Raw genomic sequence first — 23804 nt, 5'->3', positions numbered from 1 at the left:
TATAACATCGCCAAAAGACAATGGTAAAAACCAAGAGGTACCGAAGTCTCCAAAGGCGAAACCTGCTGATTTCGCCACTGTTGTTAATATAGGTCAATGAGAAAATCTGTATCCTAAAATAATACTACAAGATGTGGTAAAATTAATTTAAAATCAAATGCTACCATTTGCACCAAACCCTACAAAAGCTATCTGTAAGGAAATAACATGGTTATTTTATAAAAAACAAACAATGCAAAACACAAGCAAGTTTACAGTAAAAATAAACCTGGTCAATATCCGAGTTGTCTTAATGTATCTTCAGTTCCAAAATGCAACTGCAGAGTTTGTTCTAAATAGGCAGAATTTGCCTTAAAATGTATATATCAAATTGTGTGTCTGACTCAAGGTTATAATGCATTTATGATTTCCAAAGTACAAGTCATACAAATTATTTTTACTAAACATAGTGAAAAGACAAGTTTTTCTTAGAAAATTGAATTTGTGTTGCATTTAACATATTGCAGGATGCTCTGCTGCAGGCAGTAAAAGTTGGAAAAATAGTGAGAACAATGTGCGGCGTGATTTGGAAAACTTTTTGTGCACGCAAGTGGAACTTACTCATGGGATCATTAATTTCAGGTTGAAAAGTACCTACCTACAGAATAGTTTTCAGTGGACATGTTCCTCTGCAGATAGACCTGGGCAAAATTCCCTTTTTAGTTCTTGGCTCTAGACAGCTTGTGCGCAGTCTCAAAGAGACATGTGGTATATACGTTGTGGGCTTCAGCCCGCCCATAAGCCTTCTATTTTCTGGCTCCATCGTCACTCTCCTATTCTTTCCTTCCATGTGTCCATGGCATGCATGCATCATGCCTCTTCCTGTGTTTAGCCCTCCCAGTCAGCATGAGCCAATCTACTATCCATCCACTGCTCCAATTTTAGATAGTGTTTTAGGAACTACTTTTTATTTGCTTCGAGCACTTAACATGAGAGCTCCTGTTTTCAGTCAGTCTGATCTCTGATGCCCCTGTACATCTTGTTCTTATCTTGCCACATTTGCTGAGAATTCAAAGACAGCAATAAAATGTCAGACACTGTTTTCAGAGGGCAGCTGTTCTGTGCCCCAACACCTTTCCACTTCACTGCTTGTTTTGTTATGGAAACAGTGTTGCTTGCCTGTCACTGCTACTGGTGGAAAAACGTCATCACTGCGTGAAGCACAACCTTCCTGCTACTACTGATTGATAGGCTACTGGAAGATGGGCCAAATGGGCTCACTGTGAGGCATTAGGCATTGCTCTAGTCTTATGGTGATACTGCCCTTGTGCTCAAATTTTGAAAAACTGGCACTGCGGACAAGCAACTACACATAGGAACTATGTTTTTTTCAGATACTTTTGAAGTTTTAGTCAGCTCTGCGTGGTTGGTTGTAAGCAGCCATGATGTTTAGAACACACTGTCTGAGACCATTAGCAGCCTGCTTGAGCATTTTTAGCAGGATGTAACATTTCGCCTTTGCCATGTGCATCACTGCTCAGCAGCTGTGTGAAAGTTTTTTGTGGGCTTGGTGTGTGCATGATTGTGGCTCAGTGTTTATGCACGTAAGAACAGGCGGGCTCACAGTTGCTGTCTGTCATGCACTGTTTGCTTCATGATTCGCCCACATTTGATGTGTCTGAAACAGAAGTGCTTGTTCCTCCTCTGCAAAGTGAACAGCATCTAAGCTTGTGATTTTAAGACCCAGAGGCTGAGACCGTGTGGCACGCTGGGATCTTTCCTTGTTCTTCTCGTCAGCGTGCGGAATGCAGGCTCCTGCTTTGCTTTCAGCTGATTGCCTTACGTGAAATCCGTCGCAGACTAGGGAGAGCTCACGTCTAGTTTTCATCCGTTTTAGTTTACACTAGAAAGAGTTCGGAATCACAGATTCCTGAATAGTGCGTGGAAACCCAATCTTAGAAACCACTGCATTTTCTCTAATCCTACTTGTGAAATCTTAAACTGAATATCTTGGTGTGCCACCACCCATTTGTGTGAGTGGGATTAGGACCAGTGACCAGAAGCCTACATGTGTCATATTACTCATTCCATGTGATGGCTCACTTGCAGATAGCACATACACGTTATTTTTTTCTCCTGTTTTGTTGATCCTACCCTCTAATTCTTTTCCTTGCATTCCATTCTTTCTGCTCTGTTTCTTTGGGTTCCCTTTGTCTGAAGTCACTGTTTCCTTTCATTTTAACCTTACTTCTTTGTCTTTCTCAAAGAGCCCTTTCTCTTATTTTCTGTCTCCCTTTTCTTATTGTTCCTCTTAAACGACTGGCTCTTGCCATTTTTTTTTTAACTTTTCTCATCTTCTGTCCTTTTCAGCTTTCTCTCCTTCTTTTTTCCCCATTCTCTTTCTTTCCCTCCTTGTGTTCAAAATAACAACTGACTAGTACACTATATACTTATTCTCCCCTCTCCCAATCATAAATTATCCCAGCTGCACAAGACTGATGCACTAGTGAGCTTCTTAGCACAAGTATCTCCTATATGCACCAGACTGAAGTTTGACTCATTCACGGATTAAGCCATCTAATGCACCCAGAAGCTGCCACAGGCTCTGTTAGAAAGTACCGCCCGAATATAACATCTATTGAAGCCACCAGCTCTATCTGGGCTGCTATAAGCACATTTGAAGTTTGATTAGTCTGCCTGACTTCACTCTCATCTTGCAAGCTGCCTGCTTTAGACATTCATGCTAACATTTTTATACCCATCTTTGCAAGCAAAGCCAATAGGTTATGCCATTCCATAACACATGGCTAAAAGACTATAACCTTGGCAACGCCAATAGCTCCCAAATTGCTGAGACCTTTTGGCTTTGACAATGCTTGCTTTTATTGCTGTAAACGAATTTGACACTGCGTGCAATTTTGCTGTTTTCGCATCTGCCTGCCGCAGGTGGAAAAAAGGGAAAAATGCAAGACTTCCTTTTTACAGGCATTGAGAAATGCAAGGAACAAAAACAACTGTATTTTTTCCTGTCCACAGAGCAGAAGAGCAGACACATGTCCATGTGGGAATTTCATCCAATCCTACTTGTAGATCATACTCATGAATACATGGAATCCACCACTAAAACATATTGTTTGCATATGTAATTGTAGGCATAAAGGTCTGACAATGAGCATTTTAAGAGGCTAGCCAAGCAAAATGTGGCAAACACCTACAAACACAAGTAGACTTAATCCTGTAAAATACTTGAGTAAGTGCCTTTCAGGAATGTACACCAGTACGTCATTTGGCTAGAAAGAATGGCTTATTTAAGTACCATAATCTTAATTAATTCTAGTCTTACCTGTTCTTGTCCCTGTCATTACTCATGAGGTAAAACCCAATTCCGAGACACAGAAAACCCCAGGAACAATGTTGAAATAAAGTGACTCTCACACACCGGAGTGCCTTAAAATGCTATTGTTCCCAGAATTCCATCAGACCTACTAAACGTAGATGAGTGCAGTTCAGTGAGGGGAAAGAGGGATGGTCATCATAACTGGGACAAGTACAAGTAGGACTAGGAGTAATCAAGTTTTCCAGTAGCTAATTCAGCAATTACCTCCACATCTTTCCTCCTTGTCCCAGTCTTTACTCATACGGAATACCAAAGCCATGCATATTTCGGCTGGAATAATGTCTTCTCACATCATAAATTAATCGGAAACACAAGTGTGAGAAAGTGGCTCTGTATATACTGATCCCAAAGTAGAGGCTAAAGTTAGATATAGCCTTACTCTCTAAAGTGGTAGCTTGGTCGAGAGTCGGGCAGTATCAGAGGACAGTGTAAAGCATTTGTTGCACACACTCAGCCAGCAAATGGTCTCACACACTCAATAACTGAACTCTAGGCCAATGGTTGATATATAAAAAATATATGCTTGTTTCATTTTAGAACCAACAATCGGTATTAAAATATACTTTCTCAGAATGAGATGCTTTAGGTAAATACTTTTGCAATATGCAATTGACTTTTGTAAATAATTACAAGTTGTTGCAATAGGCAACACAATTCTAAACACAATAATGCATTGAGTTCAATGAAAGTTTCAAGTTATTTGCAATAGATTTCTTTTAGGATTACTTATGGAATTCCAGGACTGGATCCTAGATTCAGTCCTGGGACAGTACTTAGAAACAAGTGATAAATGTCGACTTAATTACTTTGATGATTTTTAGACAATATTTTGCTATTTTAAAAGTTGACACTTAGAAAATTTTTCATAGAAAACAGTCAATGATTCCCAATGGCAGAAAATTCAAGTTGTAGGTATAGTATGTTGTCGTTACTTTTGTAATCCAGTACTGGGTGCCTAGACTCAGTACTGGGACCTTTATCCAAAACAGGTAAGTAATTACGTTTTCAGATATTATACGATTTTTAAAGAATATTTAAAGATTGCAGAAATTGACAGAAGAAATTTCACAGAAAAACAGTCAATGATTTCCTATGGGATAAAATTGGGTTACTGGTAAGTACAGTTGTAAGTATTTTTCAGAGTCAGTGCTGGGCACCAAGATCCAGCACTGGGAGCTCACCTAAAAGCAGGTGAGTATTTTCAATTTTGTTACTCGGCTGATTTTTGGTGAATATTTTAAGTTTTGAAAAGTCCACACTTACAAGAAATTTCAGAAAAAGCCAGTCAATGTTACCCTATGGAGAAAATTGAGTTATCGGTTTAAAGGTAAGTACTCGACTGGCAGAGTTAAGGTTATGGGCATAGACTCAGGGGTCTCCCAGGGTCAGGTAGGCACAGTTGGTTCACCCTCAGCAGCACAAGGGCAGCCGGGTGCAGAGAGAGTTAGGCCCAATGTTATCCTATGAGAGGGAGGGGGGCCTTGGTTGGTGGCTGCTAACTAGCAGGCCACGCGGCTGTGGGAGCTGGGCTCCTGGGCACTTACTCAGGGCAAGTGGGGAAGTAGCTAGGTGTAGAGGTTGCACTGCCAGGGCCACTCGGGCGGCTGGGTGCAGGGTGCTTTTGAGCCTTCGGGCGCTCAATTGATTTCAATGGGAAATCTCCGGTTTAGAAAAAGACTGCAAGCTCGGGGACAAGGATTCTTCAGGTGCCACCACCACTTCGAGAGGTAAGTTGGGTAGTTGGAGGATAGGTAGGTACCCCGTGTTTGGGTACAGGGGGCCGCGGGGCGCCGGGTGCAGGGGTGCCTTTTGGTGTCGGGAAATCTTACCCTCTGTTGATCGCGGTTGGGGGGCACGTGGTTCTGAGGCTGCAGGCTTCTTCGGGAGTGTCGAGGGAGGTCCTTGGGTGCCGGACTCGGGGTCACAGTCATTGTGGGGTCGTCCTCGTGGTCTTTGTTCACTCCGGCACAGGCCAGGCTTGGCTGGTGCAGTGTGTGCTGGGTTCGCGGTTCCGGGCTGCTACCAGGGTTTTAGAAGTAGATTTTGATTAGAGCCTCTACTCATGGGAGTCCCAGGGGTTTAGAGTCAAAAGGTAGCCAGGTCCTCCGGGGTTTGTGAGGTTGCTGGCCACAAGAGATGCCGGGTTGGAGCAGGAGCAGGTCCGGTAGGGCTGGGGCCAAATCAGTTGGTGTCTTCCTCTTTTTAGCAGCTGCAGGGCAGGTCTTCTTTCTTCTAGCTCTTCTTCGGATTTTGGAATCTGGAATCTGGGGAAGGAAGGTTCAGGGTGCCCCTAAATATGAGATTTAGGAGTGTTACAGGTAGGTGAAGGGCTGGGACCAATGGGTCCCTGTCCTGGGGTGGGTACACCCCCTATCCTGCGTCTCTCCTGTGGGAGGGGGCAGAGGGGGGCAGTAGCCTAATCCTGATTGGGCAGGGCTCCCCATCTTCAAGATGGCGCGAGCCCGGGGATGTGCTTCACCTCGCCTCCCCCACCTGAGGGGTGGGGTTGGCAGGCTGGCACATCCCTGTCCTTATTTGGGGTTTCCGGCCAAGCTTCCCGCCAGAGTGGGGGTTTGCAGTGGCCTGGGAAAGCTCACAGAGGCGGCATGCCTTTGAAGCTTCCCCCTGCCCATCCTGGGGGAGGAGATTTAGCACTTCGCCCAGGATGTGCATTGTTTCAGACCCAGGAGAGCAGGGGCTCTCCTACCCAGGGGTCCAGCAACATGTCTGTTGTGTGGCAGCCTAGGCAGCCTGAGAACAGACGTGGATTGTGCATGGTACATTAAATCCCACACTGGCATCAGTGTGGATTTAATGTGCTGAGCAGTTTGATACCAAACTTCTCAGTCTTCAGTGCTGCCATTATGGTGCTGTGGAGTTCGTGTTTGACAAGCTCCCAGAACCATGTACTCTTAAATGGCAGCACTGCACTTACAGGGCCCAGGAATGGACCTATGTCCTGCCTCCGTGCCCACACCACTGGCATAGGGCACCGAGCTAGAGGGGTGGCTGATGTATGCCAGGGCAGTGTAGGTTGTGGGCATGGCACACAGGGATGTGTGCCACGTCGTCTCTCTGTTTTGTCTTGTACCCAGACACTCAGCCTGCCAGGGCAGTGTGTGTGTGTTAGGGTACAGGGCCTCTAAGGGTGGCACAATGAGTGCTGCAGCCCTTAGAGGCCTTCCCTGGTCACAAGGCCCTGGGAACCTAGGGTACCACTTACCAGGGGCTGACATGTGGCCAGAGTTTGCCAATTTGGTTTTGAGGTTTTTGTTTTTGGGAAGGAACATAGGCCCTGGGCACCTGATTGGCAGGAGTCCAGGACACACTCAGCAATTCAGCAAAAAAGTGGGGGCATACCATGCAAGAAAGATGGCACTTTCTCACAACAAGCCATTAAGTCATTCAAGTCATAACAGAACTTGAATCACCAGTGGAAAAAAGTATTACATTAATTCCTAAACCCAGAAGTCTACAGTGTTGCACAAAGGAATGAGGCACAGCCATCTTGTTGCTCTACCAATCTCTGAGCAAGAAATCCTATCACCTTTCCCTAAGATGTTGCTTAAATTTTGGTAGATCTATCATGAATACCCACTGGAACTGGCAACTCTACCAAAGAATACAATAAGGTGACTGTGGACCTAATTCAACAACTCACTGTTGCATCCTGTAGAGACAAAGGTCAAATAAAGATTGCTAGACTGATGAAAGGAATATGTCATTCACACTAACTTAAGAGACATCTAGACTGTGCAGATTCTTTTCTTCAAGAGAAGTTGTTAGACCTGGCATATTTGGAGTGGTTTCCCCTTACTGTTTGCCTTTGGACCTCCTGTTTTGCTGACTTCATTTTTTCTAGCATTAAGATTCTAGGCACTAAACAGAGCTAAAGTGCATGTGCTTTTTACATGGTAACATTGGTTTACACAATTGGCAGATTTGATTTATTTATAAGTTCCTAGTGAAGTGCACTACCTGTGCTCGTGGCCTGTAAAGTAAAAGCTACTAGAGTGTCTGCAGTACTAATAGTGCCACCCACTTCAGTAGCCCTTTCAACATGTCTTAGACTCTGCCATTGCAGAGCCTGTGATTGCAGTTTTAAACTGACATGTCAACCTGGCAAGGTAACACTATTACCAGGCCCAATTCTTTCTTATTAAAACATATAAGTCACACCTAAGGTAGGCCCTAGACAGCCCCAAGGGCAGTGTGCAGTGTATTTTAAAAGTGTGACATGTATTTTTAATGTTTACATGTCTTGGTAGTGAAAAACTCTTAAATTCTTTTTTCACTACTGCAAGGCCTATCCCTCCCATAGGTTACCTTTCACACAAGTGTAATTTTCAACTGAGAAAATATAAACTTTTCAAGTTTGGTGTCTCTGGACTCTCAATTTAAATTCACAACTTATCGTAAAGTTGGATTTTAAGTTGCAAGTCTTAAAACGCTACTTTAGAAAGTTAGCATTTTCTTATTTGAACCATTATGTGCCTTCTGCCGGTCCCTGAATACACGTCTGGGGTGGATGACAGCTCGGTTTTGTGCATTGCCTCCAGACAGCCACACATAAAGGGCGCTTAGGTGTGACTGATGGGCCATCTACATCCTGATGGGTCATCCTCGGCAGAATGGTAGGGAGGAGCTAACTTTTACACCTGAATAGGATGTGTCTGTCCCCACACAAAGGGCTGCATGCCCCCCTGTAGGGAATCTGGAGCCAGGGCAGGAGGGCAGGGACTCTGTGCACTTCAAAGGCCTCTCTTTCAAGTCTGCGGACTTCAGAGGCACAACTGGGTATAAATACTGTACCCAGGACACCACCAACTAAGTACACTTCTTGACCTGTGGATACTCTGCCAGGAAGAAGGACTGCTGTGCTGCTGTCACTCTGCTGGACTCCTGGTCGGCTGTGCCTACCTTGCAGCCTGCTGCCCTCCTCGCCTGGGAGTGAGAAGGACTGGACCTGCATCTCTACACCCCAGAACCAAAGTGACTCCAAAGGCTTGCTGGCTTGCCTCCTGTTCTGAAGTCTCAGGGACATCAAAGATTCCAATCAACTCTCCAACAGCACCTGATCTCTGGTATCTGAGAGTCTTGCCCTGCCAAGTGGTGCCTATTCAGTCCTGGGCCTGTGGAAGATGGTTTAAAGTGAAGCAATTGTAAAAAACACTCATTGTTGTGTGGCTCAGAATAGGTGCATCTCCTCGATGCCAATGCAGGGCTGCTTCGAGGACGTAGGATTGCCAGCAGCAGGGCTTGACGATCACGCATCACCTCCATCTGAAGTGTTCAGCGACGTTGCATCCCTGACTGGGCAACTCAGAACCAACACATCGCCTACCTCTGACGGGATCGACAACGACGCATTGCCTCCTCTGCTCCATGCATCGGCCCTTCGTTGATGGTGCAACAAGGTACTTTGCAGACTAGAGACAAGGTTGGTCCCTGTATCCAACTTAACTTTTGGATTTGCACCTCTCAAGAGATAACCCCTGTAGGTGTTTCATGCTTATGAGCACTATATTTCAAGATATTCTTTAAAAATTCCAAACTCAGGTTCTCCTTATTGGATTTTTGTCATTTTGATCTTTTTTTGTTCCTAACATTGAGCTATATTTTACTAATCAGGTGTAACGTGCATACCTCTGCCAACCAGAAAACAAATTTCGAACAGAAGGCAATTGATGAAATATAGGAATTACTACCTCATGGCGCCTATAAAATGAAGCAATAGCTTTGGGTAAGAAAGCACGATCAGGGTGAAGCAGCACTCCCTCATTAGAAAAAGAAAGCATGGATACCAAACTGACTCTTAAATCCTTCTAACTGATGCAGTGCCAGGTAAAAATACTGTCTTCATCATCAGAAATGTAAGAACCAAAGGCCAAAGGGGTTTAGAAGGATGTGCCTGCCAAGATGTCAAAATTAAATGTAATTCTCAATGAGAGACCATTGATTTTCCTGAATGACGAGACAAATATAACGTTTTTAAAGTTTTGCAGCTAGAATTTCTCCTTCCATGACAGACCATATGACTCCTTTAATGACATTATGGTTGACTTCTAACTTTAAGAGCAGAAATTTGAGAAATTATTATTAAAGACTTCTCAGAGAAACAGAAGAAAATCTGGAAAATTGCACAACAAAGGAGACAGATTTTTGGAAACACACCAGGTCTGAACTATTTTCCACTTAAGAGTAAAAGGCTTTATAAATTTTTTGTTTATCTCTGCTAGGTGTAATCCTTTCACTTGCACATTCTTCCTCTCCGCTTTCAGACCAACAAGAATAAAATCTCCACAACCCCAAAGGACAAAGAGATGTAGGGAACACCAGCATCATCCTTGGAGGAAACATTACTAAGAACCTTGATAGAGAAACCAACTTCTCCTAAGACAGAACTGAACCACCAGAACCATAACGCTTGTGTTTGTCTACAATCAGAGGAATAACTTGGGAATTAATTGTGAGGACGTGAACATATGCAGAAGCCACCAACGTTTAACTATTAGTAGGATTTCTACTCCCCATGCCCCCTCCACCTGATTCTTGGGAGAGGGACTTGAGAACTCTCTCCGGATGCAAAAAGGTGTAGAACAAAATTTTGGGAATACTGACTTTTCCTTCTCAATGTATCTGCTAGAACATTGGCTATCCCCCCTGATTGTATTGCCCACTTGGACAGTACGTAATGCTTCACTAAAAAATACAGGAGAATGGCCACTTTTCTCACAGAATTGGAATATTGTATTTATGTAGGCTACAGTCATAATGTTGTCTGATCCGATTAGCATACGCTAAAGCAGAATATATGGACTGAATAATCTCAGTGCTTTCACAACTCCCTTTGACACCTTCTAGTCAGCTGAATGACACACTTCCAACTGCTCCACCAACCCTAAATTGGCGCATTTGCCAGTGTAGCCCCTCCATCTAGTGCACTGGCATCCCTAAATACAATTATCAGTGTGTTGTGGTGTACTTAAAAAGCCCACTGCAAGAGTTCACTGAATTCAATCATCACCTTGTAGATTAAATGATTATTGTTGTTACTGGAATCATTTGCTCAAATTCATGTAATACTTGGCACCAAAACTTCCTCAATTAAGTCTTTAGAGGACAAAGGGAAGTGTGAAAATGCAGGACTCTATGAGATGAGAATCCTCACCCCCTCCCTTGCTGGTGCCTAAGGAAAGAACAGAAATATCAAGAGTTGACCTCTACTGTTCTTGATTCTGGTAGGAATACTGTGTCCAAGTTTAGTTTGAGGAATGTTCCAATGAACATCAGATCTTGCAAAGAAAATTGCTTGCATTTAGAAGATTGAGGAGAAAGATGTGATCCTTTAGACCACGTCAGATTGCCTCCAGTCCATTTAAAGCTTTCTTTCTCACAGGGACATGAAACGAACAGTCTCTCAAGTAAGCAGAAACAGATAATCCTTTTATCTGAGGTTGAGCCAGCATCATTGTGAACACTATTGGAGCGGGTCTGAGACCAAATGGGAGTAGTTGGAACTGAAAATGCAAATCTCCTACACAGAATCTCATATAGTGCTGTTGAACCGGACTGTATTGGGATGTGAAATTAGGCATGCATCAAGTCTATGGTGATCATGAAAAGCCCTGCTGACGTGCACTAGTTTCACTCACTTTCACTCATTGATCAACATCCTTCACTCAATCACTATCCTGCAGCCCCTGATAACTTAGGCCCTAGAAAAAATATTGAGCCTGCTTCTTTGCCTACCCCCCCCCCCCCCCTTAGGAAACGGAATTATTGAATTGCATGAGAAAAGACTTTTCTCTTTTCTGGACATCAGAGCTAAGGTGTTGACCTGACTCTCGAGTCTTTGGGGGAAGGAAGCAAATTATATTTGGTAACCCTATATGATAAGGTGGACACCAATGAGTTGGCAGTGGATGTCTCCCACGCATCCTTGAACATCTGTATTTGAATTTCCACTGGTAACAACGGGCTTTTGCGGATTCTCAAAAGAACATAATTTTTGCTTCTGAGAATATTTACTTGAAAATACTTAGTTTCGAGGCCAGATTGAGGCTTGCTAGTGTCACAAAGCACATCCTTTTTGTGGTGTCCTGAAAGATAACAAATGTTTATTTTCTTTACAGGGTTTGTGCATATTTTCCTCTCGCTCCCCACCAAACAACTGAGTCCCTGCAAAAGGCATATGCAATGCAGTGGCTTTTTGTGAAGGATCTATATACCAGTCTTTTAAACAAAGATTAATTTTAGACCTGGAATAAATGTAAAATATGCTAGTGTAATTTGCGCAATTTAGGGAATTTCTTGGTATGCTTGTTACATGAAATTCCTGAAAGCCACCATTACACCATTTTGTGGAATAGTTTAGCAGCAGCTGCTGCCAATCCGGCTTGGTGGAAAGCGGGGGCAAATAATAAAAATGTAATCACTTAACTTCGCTGCCAGCCCGCGTTCCTCAACTCTCTCTCCTGGCCGTGTTCTTCGGCTCCCTTGCCGGCCCGCGCTCATCTGCTCCCTTGTTGTGCCATTCCTCACTGCTCCTGGCACTACAATCCCCAGGAGCACAGGATCCCAGACTCCCTACGCAATCCCAGCACTTCTCGCATGCAAATATACCCAGCATGAAAGAAGTGGGTGGAGCGGGCCAGTTCAACGCTCCATGGGCACTGGGAGCACTGATGATATCTCCCAGGAACAGTTTGGAGATATCAAAGTGCACATGTCGGTTTGGCCGGCCAAACCTACATGCGCACTTTCAGTGCCTACTACCACTCACCCCCCTGCTGACTCAGAGACATGGCCCCACCGTACCACAGACTTGCGGTCTAGAAGTGAAAAATAAAATGAAAGTAAAATAGTTTTATTGTAATTTTATTTTTCTCTGTGTGCTGGCATTTTACCAGTGGGGCAATGTTCCTCCTACATAGCGGTGGAGCGGTCACTGGAATAATGCACCATTTGTGGTCAAAATCTTCCGCAAATTCCCACCCAATTCATGGGAACACACACACTGAAGCAACAGAAGACGAGTGGCTGTTGTTTGTGGTGTATTCGTTTAAATGTGTTCTCGCACCAAAAGTTGACACGATGACACATTTTGTGCTTCAATATAGTGCAAAACGATGGATTCACATTGTGCCAGATTATGTGTAATTCCGCGAAGTCTTAATGAAATTGCGCATAGTTATGCAGAACCTAATTACACGAAATTCACTTTCCATTAATTACATCTTGCTGCCACAGATGCTCTTCCAACAGACCGGAGGCCCTTACCACATCAAAGGAAATGTTTGAAAGGTACTAAATTTGACTTCCAGATCCTTCAAGCAATGTCTACCATCCAGCCCTATCTTCAACTGCCTTGACGAGTTTTTTTTAAATCAGATATTAGAGATTGCATAGATTCGACCCTCAGGGCTAAATGTGACTCAGGATATGTCTCCTTAAGAGCTGCATCAGTCATTTGGTCTGAGGAGTCCTTCGTCATTACCTTACTTGCCACAACGATCTACCCACCACACTGCCCACCAACGTTTCAACTGGGACTGAATCAGGTACTTTAAAGTCCAGATTCACAAACAAATCGAGATGTTGAATAAACCCTGTAAGAATACCCTTATCTGGACATCTACATTCTATAAGGACCACATCCAAAACTTGATGGTGAATACGCAACCCCATTTGCACAGAGCACTGTAAAAGTGACAAGCACAGTCTCCGAAGATCTATGATGTTCTTCTGTAACTGGAAAATTCATTTTGTCTCTGACATGATTCCACAAGGTAAACTATCCTCCCCTATGTACTTGCCATTTTGATCATCAGGGCTTAACTCCATTTCATCGCTCTATATGTCTGAATGATTACGGTTACAGGCATTTTCATGGTATTTCATGTCCCCAGAATCCTTTCCACTGGCCTTTTATTCAAAGATTCCAATAGATTTATTTCTTCCTCTGGCTCAAACAAAGTTGATCCTCTTTTTTTATGAGAAGATGGTGACTCAGACAGTCTCCAAGGGGAAGAAGCGGATATATTGTGCCTTTTCATCCTATGTTTCCCCCTTAGTGAAGCAACTGCATAGAAATGTGGCTGGAAGGCCTGAATCATGCTCCATTAAAAATCACTACAGAATGCTGTTCTAACCAGCTTGCCTCCCTAAATAAAGGTTGGCATCTCCTGGCCACCCTGCATCGGTCCCAAAACAAATGTTGGTGCAGGTGCGGCGAGGCCCTGCTTGTCTGTGAATATGTGAAGGCCAGGCTGCACTGCTCCTGAATCCTTTCCTCTACCGCCACCAGAGAAAGAAGCATGTCTTCATAACACATTAGTACTAAGACTTGAACCCTCTTGTCAAATAAAGCCACTCTTTAGCAAACTAGATAAAATCACTAATGAGCTTCATAAACAGGCTAAGTTGAAGGAAAGTAACTCCAACCCTGCTGGAAATTTAACCCCAATTGTAAATCCCCCATCAAGGCCACTACCCATGGATAATACTAGCACTAGAAATGAGCTATGCATTACTGCCCAGGTTCATGTTCCATCTATAAGTGCAGACCAGTTACAGGATAGAGGTCACCCTGAAAACACTGAAGACTGTCAACTCAGAAATAAAGATCAGTCTAGTAGACCGCAGGTAAAGTCAGGGCAGATTGTGTCCCATGAGCAGGTGGATGCATGGCAGAAAGTACCTATTAGCAAGGGAAAAATCTACCCCTCCCCCCCTGGAGTAAATCTACCCCCTGAAGCAAGCCCCTATGTTGTGATTTTCGCTGGGGTTCCTGAACTCAGGGGGGGGCCAAAGGGAGGTACACCTAGAGCTAAAAAATAAAATCATATACTGGTTAAATACACACAGACCGCTCCAGGGGAGGGAAAGGGGAGAAATTATCCATGTAAGAAGAGTACCATGGTTGGGCAATAGAGGAAAAGACATTGAAGGGGATTGCATTATTGCAAATTTTAGGAACCCAAAGTTAGTGGAGTATATACTGGGAAATTGCAACAAAAATGCAACTAGTACTATTCGAACTTTGCCTCTGGCCTATTTTTATCCTAGAAATGGCCCTGTGCACCCTCTGACTCACAATTTAGGTGGGAAAGGAGGAGGTACAGATGGAGGCTGGATAAGGAATAGTGAATACAGTTATTTCCCACCTTTAAACTCGATTGGCCCACAGTGGGAGAATAGATTCAGCCCCCTCCAATCACTGGACGAAAATGATTGACTGATTAAATCAGATGTATGTTTGGTAGGGAAGGAAATAAAGACGCCCACGGAAATAAGTGAACTAACATCAGAGGGAATGCACACATCCAATGACTTAGAAATCGGCCCGCAACGCCAGATTGGGGAGAGGATAGATCCACTATTAGAAGGGAGGGAGGTACACGAATTGGTTACCCATGGCTTAAGGCTCTCCGGGACACAGGACCCAATAGTGAAAATAACATCCTGGAATATTGCAGGCCTTGCTGGGAAAATAAGCAATACAGAATGGAGGAATCAATTAAGGGATTCCCATATAATAGCCCTGCAGGAGACATGGGCAGTTGAGCCCGATAATTATTATTTAGAGGGGTATAAATCCTTCTTTGTACCAGCTCGAGAGAGTAGGGCTGGTAGAGCAAAGGGAGGTCTATTAATATACGCTGATGTTAACCTGAAGGGGAGATGGACTGTGCCTGCTTGGACCTCAGATAACTTGCAAGCAGTTACCTTCCAGGGACATGGGCTGAGGGTACAATTATTTAACTTCTATAACCCCGGCCCGGGAAGTGGCACTAATGCCGTGCTGGAAGAATTAGATCTTAGACTACAACAGGAATCTGATCTAAGAAAAGGCGGAGATAATTTATTCGTCCTCCTAATGGGGGACCTAAATTGTCATCTTTGCGCACGTTTGACACCGGTAACTACCCATTGGGATCTATGCCCATTTGAAAAGGGCCCACATTTGGAGCACACAGTCGAGGGTATACTAATATCAAAAATATTAGGGAGACACTCATTAGTACATACCATTGACTTGGTAATCCCAGAACCGGAGGGCACCCTGATACCGACTTTTAAAGGAAGGGGATGTTCGTCTATTATAGACTATATTTGTATATCCACCTTCGCTAAACACCTGATCGGGATGATAAATACCAAATGGAGTGCCTTCAGCGATCATAACCCTTCGGTTATAGAAATACTGTATAAAGACTATACTAAAATGAATAAACAACTGGATATTATTCTACATCCAACCGATCAGGGAAGGCGGTTAAAATGGGCAAAAATCAACGCCCCTGAATTTTATATTGCATTGGTGCAACAGGGGAGAAAGTGGCTTGAGGAGTGTTTAGACCTCCACATTGAGGGAGCTGACTTAGTTGCCGCTTTTAGGGAGCTAATGGAACGCGTTGGGGAACTATTGGTGGCAAAAGGCTCCAGAAAATTAATGACTCACCCAAGATGGTTTGATGTAAACTGTGCACGAGCACTAAGAAATCTAAAGTCAAGCCTAAAGGTAAAGCCGAGGGATATTGGGGAAGTGGCAAAGCATAGGAAAATTTATAAAACAAAGATCCTAGAAAGAAAAGCCACATTAAAAGCGGAATTATGGGCGGATTTAAGAGAGGCTGGTGAAAACAGAGACTTTACTGAATTCTGGAAGATTATAAATAGGCCCTCTCTGTATGATTGTAACACACCAGTCGTCAGCACAAATATACTCCCACAGCAATGGGTAGCCCACTTTGAGAAGCTCTATAATAATTCCAAGGCCTGTAAACAAGAAGGGGAATGGGTTGGCAACAGGAATGAGGCACGGGACTTCACACTCACGGAGATTACGCAAGCAATTAATGGATTAACTTCAAACAAAGCACCTGGGCCAGATGGCACTCCCCCAGATTTGTGTAATGTTGATCTGTGGGCACCTATTTTGATGAGAGTGCTAAACGCAGCCATTAAAACAGGACTCCCGAGGTCATGGTCCACTGCCTTAATAGTTCCTATTTTTAAAAAAGGAAATAAGGACAATCCCCAATGTTATAGACCTATATCACTAATTGATGTTTCGGCAAAATTTTGGGGCGGGTGGTTTTAAATCGTCTAATGGCCTGGACGGAAGAACAGCACACAATAGTTGACACCCAGTATGGTTTTAGAGCGGGAAGATCGACCAGTGATCAATGTTTAAATTTACACTTACTGGTCGCTAAATATACTTGTGCGAGTAATGGGACCATTTACATGGGATTTATGGACCTTGCAGCGGCCTTCGACACGTGAACAGAAGTAAGCTTTGGGAAATGATGACTGCGTTGGGGATTGATCAGGGATTGATAAACATTCTGAGAGAGCTGCACTGGAACACTACGGCGAGGGTGCGCTATAGCATGGAGGGGGGACAAACTGATACCTTCCCGTGTTCAAGTGGAGTAAGGCAGGGGTGCATTCTTGCCCCCTTCCTATTCTCACTATATATAAATGACTTAGAGGCAACCCTCGTAGCCAAGGCAGCCGATTGTCCCAGGGTAGGAAAGCGCCAAATACCAGTCCTCTTATATGCGGATGACGCGGTCCTCCTTGCTCGGACACCGCGAAGTCTTCAAATATTGATTAATGGTTTTGTAGACTTTATGGAAAAATTAGATTTGTCTGTAAACCTGACCAAGTCATTTGCGTTGATCGCAGGCAAAAAACCGATTAAAAAACCAGTGTTCAATATTGGCACCCATGTCATGGATATAGTAAATACCTTCCCGTATTTAGGTCTACTGTTTGATCAAAAAAATCAATTTGATAAATTGGTGGAGGAACGCTGCTCTAAACTAGCTTCGTCATGTGGTGCAATCCTGAATTTCGCACAAAGATTAGGCTGCTGGTCCCCCGAGCAAGTAATGACCTTATACAACTCAATAAGTATAGCCAAAGCGGTATACGGAGCAGAGGTGTGGGGCTTCAGGGATGTTAAATATCTGCAAATGGAAGCAGATAAATGTATTCGCAGAATACTGAAGATCCCACACACGATACCAGCTGAAATCGCACACTCTGAACTTGGTATCCCATACATTGCTGATTTGGTCAAAACTAGACCAGTTTTGGCTTGGCTCAGCATCTGGGCAAACCCGGATGCTGAACTAAGCAAGGAAATTCTTAATGACTGTCTACAAAGAGACAAAGGAATGTCAATCCCATGGCTGAAATATGTTAAAGCAACTCTAGAATCTGTAGGCCAGCACATACTCTTCAGCACCCTTGCTCTAATTTAAAGAAATAGTAAAACACAAATTAAAAGATTGTTGTTGGATAAAATGGAAGCCCTCAGGGAGACTAAAGCACTCACACTAAAACGTTCAGTGGTAGCGCATTGTCTAGTTAAGGAGACAGGGGGCATGGAACCATATCTATTCCTGTTGCATAAACAACAGGATAGATTTTTAATGTGTCGTTTTAGGCTCAATTTGTTGCATAATATTTTATCTTATCCATCGGGTTTTACTGCAACTATTGAGCAGAAGGGTGCCTGCGGCTGCGACAACTTGTCTCCGCAGGACACCCTTCATTTTGTATTATTGTGTCCATTTTACCGTTTACCTAGACAAATGTTTTTAATCGATATTTTAAAACGTGGAAAATTTCGACATGCAAAGGTAGCCTTGTTGTTTCTCCAAAAAGCAAGTGATATGTACACTTTATGTTCAGTGATAAGCTTTTTGAAAGCTGCAGTGAGATTAAGGAACACTAGAGACTAATTCACTATTCGCACCTATATGAATTGTAACAGTTCGGCTGATGGTTATTTTTATATTGATGATATGTATAACTGTGTATGTTGCTGTATTTTTAATATGTACTTTTTATGATGATTTTTTAACCATCGAAATAAAGATTTTGAACTGAACTGAACTGAAACCTGTTGTCACATATTGTAAAACATACACAGGGAATCCCCAATCACATTCCCAGAATCACAATTAAATGAAGAACCCCTCTATTCCCAAGCCCAGAGGTGAAATTGCACTGGAGAAACCCATGGAAGTCCAAGCCCAGAATGGATATTGTACCCCGAAGGCCTCGTCTCAGTTCGAGGCAGACAAAAACAGCAGAAGTATAGGGAAGGATATCTTTATAAGGCTCCATGCTTGGTGGGAGTGGCTTAATTATAGCATTATTCCAAGAGTTTCCTGTCTCAGGGTGATGGGATTCCCCTCATGATGATAACTGGGATGAGGATGAGGGATGTGAAGGTAATAATTCTACTAGGAAACAAAAGTCTTCCATGACAAAAATTTGCTTTAATACATTGTGTGCTATTTGGACATTTAAAAAAAAAATGCACGGTGAACAGAGAGAACCCTTGGCGACACACGTACTTGAACACATTTCCATACCTACACGCGCTAAATACATAAGTCAAATAAAATCACATAAACCTGTCTGAATCATAGTCTTGCATACTTTTGTGAATAGATTCCTTGGTGTATGGAAAGTGAGAAGGGCCAAATGACATGGAACCAAAATTTGAAAAATAGGAGCACATGCTTAAAATGATAGAGCTGAATGATTCAGACATTCATACATATTCCTTAGCGATTTGATTTCTCTATAAAAACAGTTTGCTGCAAAAAGAAAATCATTATGTTAAAAACGTGAAAATATGTACTCTCTGCTTTCATAGTTTCTTCTTTGTAGTTAAGACAAAAGACTTGGACAACAAGTACTTTATATGACCGTCGTACCTTTCACAGTATGACATGCAGATAAGAAATAGGCCTACCATTTTCATCGTCAGACTTATTGTCATTGTCAGAGTCGGTGAGGGTCAGGGCGGAGTTTTCACGGCTCGACAGACCGGAGCTTCGCCTGGATTTTATCCCTCGCCCCCACAATCTTATAGCGTGATCCGGAGACATTCCTCCCTCTGCATCTGAGTCGGCATCAGACCCCGTGCTCAGGGAGTAGCCAGGATGAAGTATTCCTATATCCGAACAGTAGCCACTTCGATGGGGGGATGGCTCACAGATGCCTAATTCTGCCAGGGTGAAGTTAGTTCCTAGGGCGACAGTAAAAAGATAACAATTTGAGATCTAATTTAATATGGACCTTAGATCTAAGTTGTGCTCTACCCTAATGGATTGTGGTCATGCTAAAAATGTAATGTTATCTTTCATACACAGAGCAAGGTTCTAGTGCACCAAAAGAAAAAAATAAATAAATAACCATGCTAAAGCCCATATTTAGAGTTTGGTGGATGGAATACTCAATCGCAAAAGTAGCGGATGTCCCGTCAACCATATTAAAAGTGCATTACAGCCATTGGAGACGCAAACCATCCCAGGTAATGGAATTTGCCTGGCCGCGAGGAGGACGGGGTGCTGGCGGGAAACACTGCTGCTTCTTTACGTACAGGGGGCCTATAGTGCAGCACTGCTGAAAAAACGCCCCACATTGGTCCAAAACCAGCCCCCACCCTTCCGGCCCACCGGGTAAACACCTGGTGCCCGCTACGGCCGGTCCTGCCCTGATTACAGCCTGTGGCACTTGTAATACTGAGGACTGGATAGCCGTCATGTTTTGACAGAATACCTCATCGCCAAACTCTAGGCCAGCCCCTAAGTCAAATGAGCGAAATGAGCCAATGGAGTGTGACACAACTTTTTGAAGCTTTATTTACATTCACAGTACCGTTAGGCAGGGATCTTTCCAACCAGCCCGCAGGCATGCTTGTGTGATATGATTTGATCTGACTGCACAGATTTAACCACTGGAGTATATGTTCTGCCAGTAAGCGAACATTCAGAGGCACAGCATGTGACATCAAAGGGCAGCCAGATATTTTGTTTGCAGCCTGCTTCACTGGGCTCTCAACCTGATCTTATAGGGTCCAAAATGGTTAAATAACATCTACAGCAAAGATGCACAGGGTTCACTAAGCATGGCCTTACACACTTGAAGGACTAATATGCATACTCAAACTGCCTAGCTCCAAATTAGGAGCCTAGAGAAATATTTGGTGCAAATGGTTTTGTGGCTGCTTTTTCACTTTGAATTCTTTATGAGGTGAGTGTAAAACTCTCATTTCCGATTTTTGCATGTTCATATTGTCCTTGACAAAGTCGTGAATGAGAGAGGGAAAATACCGTTGATCCTAAGTTAAAGATAAGAAGCAAACAAATGTTTTTCATGTTTTTATCATAACAGGCTGCAAAATGAATAGCAAGTGTGCAAAAACGGACCGGATAGTTTGTGTAAATGGCAATAGCGCCTGGAATGTTATGCACCCTTTATTACTCTGAAACACGGAAGAGGCTGTTTCTACATGATGTCGAAAGTAAAAGTACAAACTTGTATAAATGATGTTAAGAACATAAAATAAGTCTACTATTGGGACTACTGAATAAAAATAATTATAAGAACAACGTGTTTTTAATTGGTCATTCATACCTCAGTACTGCAACTTCTAAGCACTGTAAAAAACACGTGTGGTATTACTCAGTTTCATGGCTCTCAATGTACTCAAGGCTCGAACGCCGAGTTGGTCTTTCTGGGATTCTAACTCATCACCTGCTGATCAAACATTTGTCTTCAGAAAATGTGTTACTCGTTGAGCCTAGCCGCACTTATAATTTCATCCATTCTGGCACTGATTTCATTGCAAAGTAATACTTACATTTGAACAAATAATGTGAGGTCTTTTTTTTATTGCGAATTGCCCTACAGCATATATGTCATCTAAGATCGATGGGGGCACTTTTTATGTTTTTATTTTTCAGTCAGTGCAAATGCTGATTTCCTGGCAAACCAAGTTTTTTATTTCTTTGCTATGCCACTGACATCATTTTCATATAATTGATTATATTTATGAAAACACAGTACTGCGGATTTGCAAACAAACAACATCTAAAACAGAAAATATTATGAATGAATTGAACACAAACACATTTTACAGATCTAGAAAATATGTTTGAGTGACACAATCATTAGCTAAGCCATTAGTCAAGTGAACAACAAGACTCTTGTCTTAGTACATTATTAAAAATTGCTAAACAAGCATGCATAGTTTTCTTGAATCTTGTTTCTTGAAGTTTTTTCTCGATTTCATTTTGTAAATATATTTTAGTCTTTTGTTATGCTAGGTAATGTTGTCTAAATCAGGGTTTCCCAAATTGTGGGTTGCCGGGTCGAGAAAAGTCAAAACAATAAATTAAGATGCCTTAAATTCAGTATTTATCCTGTCATATTTGCTGCACTCCAAAGACGAGGTCACATGTCAGGCTATGTCTTTTGCTGTTTTTTTAAATGAACACTGGTGTTTACAAATTCCTCTCACTTTGCAGTCAGAGAAAGAAAAGAAAGTGAATGATGTCATCATCTCTGGTACATGATGTGTGAAAGGAAAGACTGTAGGATACAAAGTGTTCTTGACACAACAAAATGTAAGTGAGCTTTAAGTTCACTGTACACATTCAACAGTCAGGAAAGCAAAAATGAGGCACAGTTTTTGAAATTCTGACACAAACTAAGATTTTAATACGATCAGAACAATTCAAGACACTATACTTGGTGATAGACAAATGATAAATATTCACTGAAACCTGATTTCCACACATTATTTGTCTGCAATATTGTTTGATCAGTAAAACTGCATGTCTGTGCAAATGTAGTGACCATTTCAATGAGCAATGTGCTGTCCACAAATGACAATTCACCTCCACACTGTGCTTTAGTTACATTAACAAATCACACGCCTCATGTCCATTAAAGGTAGGTTGGTCGTGAAAGTCTGTCATACTAAAAAGTGGGTTGCGATTCTAAAAAGTATGGGCTGCACTGGTCTAAAAAAAAAAAAATTCTCCAGATCATGCTCCATGATTCGAAAACAGTGTTAATATATGTTTTTCTTCACTCAATTTCATCTAAATGTGTTCTGGCTCTTACTTTCCTTTCATTGCTCTGACATGCCCTACGGGGTCATCTTTGCGCTATATACAAACTGAATAAATAAATAAACATGAGCTGCGATTGCTTTGGGCTGCCAGCTTGGGTCTGCATAGATAGCTACATACCTCAAATGTACACTGTGTAAGAGCTGCCAATCAAAAATCACCACCATGCAGAACCCGCAGGACGCAATCCGCGGTCTCCCTTTTTGTGCCTTAGGTTGTCAACATTCATTAGTTTCTAAACAATCATTGGTGTATTTAAATGAAATTCTTCCTTCTTGCAAAGCAGGGCAAGGACCTTGCACACAAAAGCCAGAGAGAGATAGAAAGACACTTGTGCCAGCGTCAGCACTCAGATACCCACAAGCTCAGTTAAATATGCCAACACCTCTGATCCCTGTGCAGTCTGGTGTCAAGAAACGAGTGGCATCCATTTTAGATTTTTTTGCAAAGCAGCTTTTACTTTCTACTCGGAATCTTGACTTCCATGCTGGTGTCCTGCGGTGGCTGGCTTTTCCATCCTGCCGGCGACAATTATTACAAAATAATATAGGTAATATGTTGATCATTTGCTGGACTGTAAAATTATCCAATAAAAGCTCAAGAAAGTCTGATTTGTTATTGTTCTCTCCTTTGATTTGCTTCCTCTGATGCACTGGCTTGCTCAGTAAGCACTTACCAGATTAGACACTTGAACATGGTTCCAGGCTATGCTCTCTCATGTTTCTGTGTATTGCCTGATAAACACTTCAAAGTAAACCGCTCATAAATATGAAATGAAAAGATGAGAAGTCCTTATGCACAGCTTTGAGATACAAATCTCTTTATTTCCGTCTGAAGTGGGGCTTGATTGACATAATGAGTCATAGATCCCGTCCAGGGAGACACTGCTGAATCCCCACCTCCCCCAGGAGACTTGGAGACTTTAGAGCGTTCAGTCCTGAACTTTGACAAGTTCGCTCCCTCTGCCCACTGTCCCATGTTGGTTCTTAAGTGTAACACCGTATTGAACTGTTATGGCCCAGGCTACGACTGCGAACGTCTCCTTCTAACTTCCAACTGAATTCATTTCAGCACTGCTAAGGCTTTGGCATGGCAAAGGCAAGCAGCGTTGTGTTGCAATGTCAAGTGCAGGGACACGTCTGATAGCACACATTGGTTATGTGTTCTTGAGCTGTAAAGGTAGGATGTATGAGCATTGTAGAGTGATAAACCCCTACAATACTTGGGTACTTTCGAAGCAATTAATACTTTTACAGCTCTACAGTAAATGCAGGTAGGTCCAGACGTAAAACGATGTTTGACATCCGTGTGTTTATGTCAAAGCAGCGTCCAAGCGAAATCAAGTACAACATTCTTGCTTTTACGTAGCACACATTCCCATTTAGTTCGTTTTCATATTAAACAAAATACACTTAGAAGTACGAAGTTCTAAAGACTTACACGTCCGATAGTGAAAGGGTTGTCTTTGTGGG

The 23804-nt window shown here is 42.7% G+C and overlaps 1 protein-coding gene across 5 annotated transcripts in view; it reads right to left on the bottom strand.

The window, feature by feature from the left end:
• Nucleotides 1-23804, bottom strand: part of TENM2 (teneurin transmembrane protein 2) — a 2740530-nt gene that overhangs the window by 1970041 nt on the left and 746685 nt on the right. For all 5 annotated transcript variants that reach the window (XM_085617838.1, XM_085617837.1, XM_085617839.1 and 2 more), the window contains one exon: nucleotides 19164-19439. In XM_085617838.1, the coding sequence (XP_085473964.1) occupies nucleotides 19164-19439 (276 nt within the window). The remainder of the gene's footprint in view (nucleotides 1-19163; nucleotides 19440-23804) is intronic.

The sequence above is a fragment of the Triturus cristatus genome, chromosome 7, assembly GCF_964204655.1.
Source record: "Triturus cristatus chromosome 7, aTriCri1.1, whole genome shotgun sequence".
NCBI classification, from domain to species: Eukaryota; Metazoa; Chordata; class Amphibia; order Caudata; family Salamandridae; genus Triturus; species Triturus cristatus.
The sequence above is the reverse complement of the archived record's forward strand: the minus strand, read 5'-3'. Positions and strand labels throughout refer to the sequence as shown.